We start from the raw sequence: 10,657 nt of genomic DNA, 5'->3' as shown, positions 1-10,657 counted from the left end.
TCATGGTATTATTAAACAGTTGTATGTCTCTATTAATATTTTAAGTTTTTCTATCCATTATTATAAGTTGGGTATTGAACTATCCAACTGTTATTGTAGAACTACTATATCTCCCAATAATCTACCCATTTATGCATGTATTCTGGGGTTTTGCTGCAGGTATATATATAATATATATACCTTCTTCATAGCTTAACTTAGAAAACATTATATAATATTCTACTTCGCATTCTCAGTAATTTTTATCTTAAAATCTACTTTCTCTGGTATTTATAGATTTAATCTAGCTTTCAATTAGTTGATTGTATGGAATAATTTTTTCTATCCATTTACTTTCAACCTCTGTGTCTAAAAGAACTTTGTATACAATATATATTTGGATCTATTTTTAAAAAAGATATCCATTCTATTCTTTGCCTTTTAAAATTCATTCATATTTAACATACTTACTGAAAAGGAATGACTTCTGATTTTTTATTTTCTATTTGTATTTGAATATGTCATGCCTCTTATTTTGTCTTTACTGGTTTTTTTGGATGCTTCATTAATTTTTTTATGGTTACTATTTTTATTTTTTCACATTACCCTATCTCTATATTTTGTAGTTATTTTCTTAGCAGTTGACCTGGAGGCTATAATTGCAATATTAACTTATGACAATATATTTCAGATTAATACCAATTTACTTAGAATATTCTACCACAATCTTCACATAGATATAGGTGCTTCCCATGTTGTTACTGTCATAAGTTACATTTATATATATTAAGTGCCTACCAACACAGATTTATACTGTTTTATGTAAATGCTTTTTAAAGTATATGTTAAAGAGGATTTACATGCTAAAAATAGATTAATGCTTTTTTTGGTATTTATGTATATAGTTACCTTTAGCATGTGTTTTCTTTCTTTTTCTTTCTTTCTTTCTTTCTTTCTTTCTTTCTTTCTTTCTTTCTTTCTTTCTTTCTTTCTTTTTCTTTCTTTCTTTCTTTTTCTTTCTTTCTTTCTTTCTTTCTTTCTTTCTTTCTTTCTTTCTTTCTTTCTTTCTTTCTTTTTCTCTTTTTTTGTATTAGGAATCAATCTCAGGACCTTGCACTTGCCAGGCAAGTGCTTGTGCTGCTGAGCTATATCCCCGGCTGCATGTGTTTTCTTTTTTTGGGTTGAAGCCTGGTACATCCTGGAGGACTCCTATGGCATTTGTCTATGGAATATCCAGACCATAGGAGGAACATTTAATCTAAAAAGGCAGGTACTATCTGAGATCAGGGTTGGTTGAGCAGATAAAAGATGGGAGTGAATTTATAGATAAGAGTTCAGGGATTTCATGGCTAAGTTACTTGACTACCTTGATGACAGGAATTCTAAATTCACCTTTCCAGGATGAGGAGTGCAATGTTCAGAAAGCATGACTGATCCTATGAAATTTTAAGTAGTAACTGAAAGTAGATGAGAGGAAACTGAGTTAAGAACCACCTTCTTGTACTCACCTGTTCAAGTGCGGCACATGCCTAGGGATCCATTCTACAACGTTGGGTATTATCCTTCCCAAAGTCTTTTTTTGTTTGTTTGTTTTTTTTCTGGTACCAGGAATCGAACTCACAACCTCCTGCTTGCCAGGCAAGCGCTGTGCCACTGAACTAAATCCCTAACCCCTTTCCCAAAGTCTTGTAAACAAAAGTTTCTTTTGGTTCACTGGCTGTTCCCACTACAGTCACACTGCCTCCTCTTCCTGTAGGTGGCGCTGTGCCAAGAGAGTCTGCTCCCAGTAGTACTTCCGCCTTAAGGGCACGACGGCATGACGCCATGACGCCATGACGCTATTACGTACAGCGTACAGCGTCTCTCTGTGACGTTTCTTGTGGCGAGAGAAAGGTTGCTGCGGTGAGGAGATCAAGTTTGATCATGGGAATGAAGTGCTGAGGGATGCCGGAGACCTCACCAAAGGCCAGGAGCGGTCAAAGATTGAAGTAGAACTCAGTGGGGGAGGTGGAGAGAAACTGGCTTGACGGCCGTAGACTTTATTGGTGTCAGAGCTTCGGCAGCCATGGCGGTTGGATTTGGGGACCCCACCAGCGGCTTCCGCTACACTGAGGTAATTCGGCTTATCAACAATGAAATTTTAATGAATGGTGGTGGCCAAGATTTCTACTTGACCTTCCGCTCGCGGTCCTGGAATGAGATAGAGGACGGCCTTCATAACATCTTGAGTGACCCGCACATGCCACGCAACCACAAGAAGGCCTGCGCCTGGAGTGCGCTGGCCTTGGCGGTGCGGGTGGTTGCGAGACAGCGAGAGCAACACATACGACAAGTCAGGCGGCTGAAGGAACAGCTGAGAGGCCGTGAGGCACTCTCTTGGGCTTTGGCTTCGGAGCTGCAGCAAGTGCGTCAGCAGCGAGACCAGGCGACCACACAGTTGCAGCTCGCAAGGTCTGCCCTGCATCAGGCACAGAGTGAATGTGATATGCTCCGGATGAGGCTATTCCAATCTGAGAGGTGTGCACAGGTTGCCCTGCTAGCACAAGATATAGTGCCTGAGCCACGAGGTGAGCAGTTTGGGGCTGCAGCATGGCCCCTAAATGCAGAGCAACAAAGAGATGTGTGGGCCGTAGGAGAGCATGACAGGTCGCTTTTTGAAACCCCAGTGCCAGCCCCAAACAATACTATTTACATGCCAGATTTCTGGGCCCCGATTATGCCACCGCCTCATCCTGTCCTAGTGCCTCAGTTTCTCCCACTCCAGGCACCATTGCCAATGGGATTACCACCCTTGCTGCTTCCAACACCTGCAGTGGTCACAGAAACAGGGACTGGAGGCCCATTTCAGAGGCCTCCTGTGGGGATATACCCACCTATCCAATCTGCTATAGGGGGTTTCCAGGAGGAGATGGTACCACTGTGGGACCAGAGTTGCTACAGCCAGGTGGAAGGCCCTGTGATGCTACAAGGATCAGTCCTCCAAGGGGACAGAAGCCTCAGCCAGGAAGATCTGCAGAGACCTCAGGGAATGCCTCTCCTTGAGGAAAGGGGAAACAGTGGACAAGAGGAAGATCAACAGAGGCCTCTGGGAATGATACCCCTGGGGGACGGAAGGAACCATAACCAGGAAGAAGGTCTACTGTGGCCCCAGGGAATGTATTTCCTTGGGGAAAACCAGCAATATAGCCAAGAACAAGATCAAGAGAGACCTCAGGGGACGGCTTCCCTGGGGGACAGCAGAAAGTACAGCCAGGAAGATCATCAAGAGGGAGCCCAGGGTAAGGCACCCCCAGGTTTCAGAGGTATTCACAGCCAGGCGGAAAATGTGGAGAAGGCTGAGCTGTGCACAACATATCTAGGCATCAGCAGGAGCCACAGCAAGGCAAAAGGTACAAAATGCATTAAATCCATGACATCTCCAGGGACCAGAAGTCCAATCCAAGAATGTGTAGAAAAAGCTCAGGTTGTGATATCCACAGAGTTAAGTGGAATCCAGGAAGAAGATCAAGACAGACCCCAGTGCATGATACTCCCATCGTTGAGAAGTCACAAGCAGGAAGAAAATGTGGAGAGAACCAAGGACACTGCTAGGTGGAAGAGTTGGAGTCAAGCTGTGAAAGAAAGCCCCAAGAAACAGCAGCCTCAGCAGCAGAAAGTCAAGGAAACAAAAGAGAAAAAAGCCCTGGAATCCCAACAACAGAAAAAGTCTGTTTCATGCTATAGTCCAGTGAATTGGGTCTGTGCATGGTGTAAAGTGATGAATTTTCCATGGCACATGGCCTGCTATAAGTGCAAGAAGGTCCGTAGGCCGGAGGAGACTGGAGATGTTGACCCAGGACAAACTCACTAATTTCAGCAAGGTAAGTGAGAGTGGAAGCATTCCAAAGAGTTTTCTTAGACCTCTTTCCTTTTTAATTTAAAAGAGAATAGTAAAAAAAAAAAAAGAACAAGAGCAAAATACAAACAAAACAAAGCAAGGATATTAAAAATGATATGGGGTTTCAAACCAAATGATAGGGATTAACAGTGGTTGTTATAGTACATATTGTTATCTTCAGCAAAGTTGCTCAGATTACCAGATGTAAGAATGGAAGATTGATCAAACCATTAAAGGGAATAAGAAAATAATAATTTAAGAGAACATTAAAGACAATGCATAGTTTCACTAGACAGGATGGTAGGAATTCACTAGTGGTTGTTTTACTGCAAATTGTTGTCTTCACATAAGTTGCTCAGATTACCAGATATAAGCAGGCAAAATTGGTCAAAACATATAAAAAAAGTTTAAGCATTAACTGTTCACCTCAATAAATCACCAGATATCAGCAGTACAGTTATGCCAGGTATCCATATATATATGGTGCCTTACTACTTTCTTTTCCTTCTTTCTCTCATTCCAGTTCCATCTTTGAGCAATTTCTTTCCCTTTCATATTATCTATTGTACATTTTGGATTTTAGTTACTCTTCCATGTTCTTACACTAGGGAGACAATATGATGTTTACACATGTGGGTCCTATTTATTTCACTTATGAGTATGGTCTCTAGTTGCATCCATTTACCTACAAAAGCCTCAAGTTTATCTTTTTTATAGCTGAGTAATACTCCATTGTATAAAAATAGCACAACATTTTTCTCCATTCATCAGTTGATGGGCACTTGGGTTGTTTCCAAGATTTAACTATAACAAATTGTGCTGCTATAAACATGGGTGCACATATATTGCTGTGGTATGATGTTTTTAATACTTCTGGAAAAATACCCAGAAGGGGAATAGCTGGGTTAAGTGGGACTTCCAATTCCTTTTGTGAGGAATCTCCAAACTGATTTCCACAGTGTTTTCACCAATCTACACTACCACCAGAAGTGGAGAAGGGTTCCTTTTTCCCCACAGCCTCTCCAGCATTTGTCATTGGTTGATTTCTTAATGATAGCCATTCTTTCTGGGGTGATATGGAATCTCAGTGCTGTTTTAATTTGCATTTCTTGAATGACTAATGATGTTGAACATATTTTCATATATTTATTTGCCATTAGTATTTCTTCATCTGAGAAGTGCATATTCATCTCAGATGCCCAGTTTTGGATTGGGTCTTTGAAATTTGGGGGGCTGATTTTTTAAAGTTCTTTATATGTTCTAGATAGAAGTGCTGTGTCTGAGGGGCAGTTGGATAACTTTTTTTCCCAATTTGTTGGTGTTCTTTTTACCCTGTTGGTGATTTCTTTTGATGTGCAGAAACTTTTCAATAGGTTGAGATTCCAGTATTTCCCGCGCAGTTTTATTTTTGTTCATGAACTCTCTGCCTACCCCTGTGTCTTTGAGATTTTTACCTACTTTCTCTTCCAGTAGGTTTAGTGTTTCTGTTTTGATATTTAGCTCTTTGATCCATTTTGACTTTGGTGCGTGGTGATAGACATGGGTTTAGTTTTAGTATTCAGCATGTGGAAAGCCAGTTTTTCCAGCACCATTTATTAAAGAGGCTATCTTTCTTTCAGAGAACATGTTTAGACCATTTGTCAAAGATAAGGTGGCTGAGTGTGTTTGTTCATTTGTGTCTGCATCTTCAAATCTGTTCCATTGAACTTCAGGTTTTTGTGCCAGTACCATGCTGATTTTATCACAGTTGCTTTGTAGTACAATTTCAAGTCAGGCATTGTGATGCCTCCTGCCTTTCCTTTGTTTCCCAGGATTGCTTTTGCTATTCTAGGCCTCTTCTGGTTCCAGATGAATTTTAGGAATATTTTTTCTAGATCTGTGAGCTATACTAATGGTATTTTAATTGGGATTGCTTTGAATCTGTACAACAATTTGGGGAGTATGGCCATTTTCACAATGTTGATTCTTCCTATCCATGAGCAAAGAATATCTTTCCATTTTCTGAAATCTTCTTTGATCTCTTTTTTCAGAGTACTGTAATTTTCATTGCATGGATCTTTTACTTCTTTTGTTAGATTGATTCCTAAGTATTTCATTTTTTTAGATGCTATTATGAAAAGTGTTGTTTCACTAATTTCTCTTTCAGTCTGTTTGTTGTTTGTGTACAGGAATGCTATTGATTTTTGAGTGTTGACTTTGTATTCAGCTATGATACTGAAGTTATTAAATCTAGAAGTCATTTGGTGGAGTTTTTGGGGTCTTTTGTGTAGAATACTATGTCATCTGTGAATAATGATAATTTTCCTTCTTCTTTTCCTATTGTTATTCTTCTTATTTCTCCCTCTTGTTTAATTATTCTGGCTAATATTTGCAGAACTGTGTTGAATAAGAGTGGGGACAGTGGACATCCTTGTCTTGCTCCTGATTTTAAAGTGAAAGTTTTTAGTTTTTGACCATTTAGAATGATGTTAGCTGTTGGTTTGTCATAGATGGCTTTTATCAGATTGAGGTAAAGTCCATCTATGCCAATTTTCTGTAGGGTTTTTATAATGAATAAGTGTTGGACTTTATCAAAAGCTTTTTCTGCATCACTTTAGATGATCATGTGATTTTTGTCTTTGGCTCTACTGACGTGGTGAATTACATTAATTGATTTGTGTGTATATTGAACCATCCCTGCATTCCTGGATTGAATCCCACTTGGTCATGATGTATAATCTTCTTTATGATTTCTTACATTCTATTTGCTAGTATTTTATTGAAAATTTTTGCATCTATATTCATTAGGGAGATTGGCTTGTAGTTCTCTTTTTTAGGTTGGGTATTTCTCTGGTTTTGGTATCAGGATAATACTTAACTCCAAGAATGAGTTGGGGAGAATTGCTTCCTTTTCAATTTCCTTAAAGAGTTTGAGAAGAATTGGTGTCAAATTTTCTCTAAATTTCCTGTAGAATTCAGCTGTGAATCCATCAGGAGCTGGGCTTTTCTTCATTGGAAAGTTTTTTATTACATTATCTATTTTGCTTGCTGATATAGAGTTATTCAGGATTTTTATATCTTCTTGATTGAACTTTGGTAATTCATATGTATCTAGGAGTCTGTCCATTTCCTCTGTGTTTTCCATGCTGTGAGAGTAAAGATTTTCAAAGTAGGTATTGATGATCTTCTGAATTCAGGATCTGTAGTGATTTCATCTTTTTCATTGCTTATTGCATGTATTTCAGTTTTTTCATTCCTTTTTAAAATAAGGTTGGCTATGGGTTTGTCAATTTTATTTATTTTTTTAAAAAACAAACTCTTTGATTCACTAATTCTTTGTATTTTTTTTAGTCTCCATTGCATTAATTTCTGTGCTGAGCTTTATAATTTCCTGCCTTCTCTGGGCTTTGGTTTGATTTGTTCTTTTTTAGAAGCTTGAAGTGCAGCCTAAGATTGTTTATTTATGCTCATTCTGTTTTCCTGAGGTGGGAATTCATTGCTATAAATTTCCCTCTTAAGATTCTTTTCATTGCACCATACAGGTTTCTATAAGTCATATCTAGATTTTCATTTGATTGTACATAGTGTTTAATATCTTCTTTGATTTCATCTGTGACCCATTGTTCAGAAGTGAGCTGTTTAATTTCCATGTGTTTATGGATTTCTTGTGATTTCCTTTGTCATTAATTTCCAATTTCATTGCACTATGGTTCAATAGTATGCATGAGGTAATTTCAACTTCTTTGCATTTCCTTAAGCATGTTCTATGTACTAATATATGGTCTATTTTAGAGAATGTCTCATGTGCAGCTGAGAAGTGTGTGTATTCTGATGCTGTTGGGTGGAACACTTTGTAAAGTTCTACTAAGTCCATTTGTTCACATGTTTGGTTTAGTTCTGTTATTTCTTTGCTAATTTTTTGTCTAGTTGATCTATGTCTTTGTGACAATGGTGTATTAAATTCCCCTGTTACGATTGTGTTGCTGCTTATTTCATTTTTCTTGTCTGTTAAAATTTGTTTTATATAGTTGGGTGCTCCTTTGTTTGGTGCATAGATGTTTATGATTGTTATCTCCTCCTCTTGATTATTATTATTATTTTTTTACTTTAAAGAGAGTAGTAAATGAGAAACAAAGAAATCAAACAGTAGCAGCATCCCAGTATCACAAACATAAACAAATCAAAGCAAGAACATTCATCTCTTCCTCTTGAAGTTTTCCCCTCACAAGTATGTAGTGACCTTCTTTGTCTCTTTTGATTGTTCTTGGTTTGAAGTTTCCATTGTCAGCAAACATAATAGCTACACCTGCTTTTCTCTGCATACTTGTCACATGGAGTATCATTTACCGTTCTTTGATTTTCAGTCTATGAATTTCCTTTTGAGTTAAATGTGTTTCTTGTAGATAGCATATTGTTGGATTTTGTTTCTTGTTGCAATCAGCTAGTCTGCTTCTTTTGGTTAGTGAATTGACACCATTTACTTTGATGGTTATAACTAATGTATATTGGCTTATTTTTGTCATGTTGTTTTCCTGCTGTTGGTTTCTCTTGTTTCCCTCTGTTTAGTTGCTTGCTCTGCTTGGTGGTTCCTTTTTGTTGTTGTTCTTAAGGTTGTGGTCTTTTTATCTCTTTCTTGAATATCTTTTAGTACTCTTTGTAGGGTTGGTTTGGTGCTCACGAAGTTCTTCAGTTGATTGTTATCATGGAAATATTTTATTTCTCAATTAATTTTGAAGGATAGTTTGCAGGGTACATCAATCTGGGCTGGAAGTTGTTTTCTTTCAGGATCTGAAATATTTCACTCCAAGCTCTTCTTGACATGATGGTTTCTGTTGAGAAATCTGCTGTGATTCTGATGAGCTTTCCTTTATTGGTGATCTGTTTCTTTTCTCTAACTGCTTTTAATATTCTGTTCTTTTGTTGAATTTCTGGGATCTTGATCACTATATGTTTGGGTGTAGATTTACTTTGTTTATGGCTACTTGGAGTTCTATATGTCTCACTTACCTGGATGTCCAATTCTTTTGCTATGCTTGGGAAATTTTCTGCTATTACTTCCATAAATGTTCTTTTTATGTCATTTGTGCTGACACCTTCTGTTTCACTGATACCTCTTAATCTTACATTATTTTTCTTTGCTTCATCTTGCAGCTGTTGAATTGTTATTTCTTGTTTTTTTGTTATTTTTAAAAGATCCTTTCCTTACATGGTCATTCGCAGTAATGCTGTCTTCAAGGTCTGAAAGGTTATATTCAGCTTCATTCAAGTTACTGAGGCTCCTGAAGCTGTCTGACTTTTAGCTTAGCTCCCCTGTGGGTGTGGAGTGGGGGCAGGGAGTGGCACCCAAAGCCCCTGAGGTTGTCTAGGCCTCTGCCTGGCTCCCAAGCTTGTGAGGGAGGGGCATCGGCAGCTCATCAGCATTTTCCGAGGTTCAGCTCAGCTCCAATGGGGGTGGAGTGGTGGAAAGTGGTTCTCCAGGCCTCTGAAGCTGTCTGGGGCTCTGCCTGGCTCCCAAGCTTGTGGGGGTGGGCAGCAGCGGCTCACCAGCCTTCCTGAAGCTGTCTGAGGTTCAGCTCTTTCAATGGGGCAGGGGAGTGGTGGAGAGTGGGTCCCAGGCCCCTAAAGCTGTCCAGGGTTCTGCCTGCCTTCCAAGCTCATGGAAGAGGGGAGGCAGCGGCTCACCAGTATTCTCGAAACTGTCTGAGGTTCAGTTCAGCTCAGACCTCCTTCTTATAAAACAGCAATTTACTTATTTCACAGAAAATTTGAAGCCAAAACATTGAAAAAATTAAGTAATTCATTATTCTTTTACCCAAATTAACCACTTTTTATCATTGTGCACACACATACCTACAACTATGCACATATTTATATTCTTTATTTATTTGAACAAAGATGGTCAATGAATATTACAATCTTTAAACTGGGAATTTTTCCTAATTACATGTAAATTTTGCAGGTGGTGGATTCTTGATGGCTGTTACTAACGTGGATACCCTGGAGAAGCTGAAGTCATGAAGCCTTTCCCCTCACCCCTTTCTGCTTTGTTCTTTCCTAAAAACATGCATGTGATTGGTAGCAGCCATATGCTTTTACAGTTGTAAGCTACATTGAATTTTAGAAACACCACTTTTCTTAACAATACTATTATTCCTTTGGAAACTGCTGCAGTGTTTGTGTGTACTTCTTTGGGGTTTTACATTTTATAGGTGGGTTCTTGTTTTTGTGTCTAATTCCCATCAAATTTGCTTGTTGCTGAAGAAGCTGAACCTGTACCATTGGAAACTTTCTCCAGAGCTGAAAGACATACTGGTAACACTTTGATTCTGATAGATGCAGACTTCAGTGATCGCCCTCCCCCTTCCCCTCTTGGAGCCAAGAAGTGTGAGAAGTCAGTTCCTGGAAGAAGAGCTGCTTTGGCACTCATGGGGAGATAGTAGAGAATGAAATAGTTTTGTTAGAATTTAATTTCTCTATTGGAACAAGATTAACTGGGAAGAGTTTGAGTGGTTAAATTCTGTGTGTGACAGAAACTGATTAACTTCATTAAACAAATAGTTATTGATTGCTTAATTTTTAGGAATTACAACTACATGATATTATCTTATGTACTCATCATAGTCTTTTTGGTGAGTTTGGTTAGATGACAAGAAAGTATAATTTGGGATACACATTAAATCAGGAATGTCTTTGCCTTGCATATATCATGCATTGGGAATGCAATTGAAATAACATCCAGATCTATTTTTGCAGTTCTGGGGGGCAATGTGAAAGCAGGTTTTATGGATGGACTTGTGTGACTAAACTGCTTATGGCCTTCAT

The 10,657-nt window shown here is 38.5% G+C and overlaps 1 protein-coding gene across 1 annotated transcript; it reads left to right on the top strand.

Moving 5' to 3' along the window:
* The first annotated feature begins 1,867 nt into the window (after positions 1-1,867).
* LOC102018488 lies at positions 1,868-9,964 on the top strand. Its single transcript, XM_005401278.1, has 2 exons — positions 1,868-3,839; positions 9,795-9,964. Exon 1 carries the CDS (start codon positions 2,045-2,047, stop codon positions 3,827-3,829), a length of 1,785 nt encoding a protein of 594 aa, XP_005401335.1. The 5' UTR covers positions 1,868-2,044; the 3' UTR covers positions 3,830-3,839; positions 9,795-9,964.
* Positions 9,965-10,657: the final 693 nt, after the last annotated feature.

This window comes from Chinchilla lanigera, unplaced genomic scaffold, assembly GCF_000276665.1.
Source record: "Chinchilla lanigera isolate Chin_1 unplaced genomic scaffold, ChiLan1.0 scaffold00072, whole genome shotgun sequence".
NCBI classification, from domain to species: domain Eukaryota; kingdom Metazoa; phylum Chordata; class Mammalia; order Rodentia; family Chinchillidae; genus Chinchilla; species Chinchilla lanigera.
The sequence above is the reverse complement of the archived record's forward strand: the minus strand, read 5'-3'. Positions and strand labels throughout refer to the sequence as shown.

Excerpts from the sequence above, each read along its gene's own strand:
- LOC102018488 (XM_005401278.1), top strand. The coding sequence starts at position 2,045 with ATGGCGGTTGGATTTGGGGACCCCACCAGCGGCTTCCGCTACACTGAG.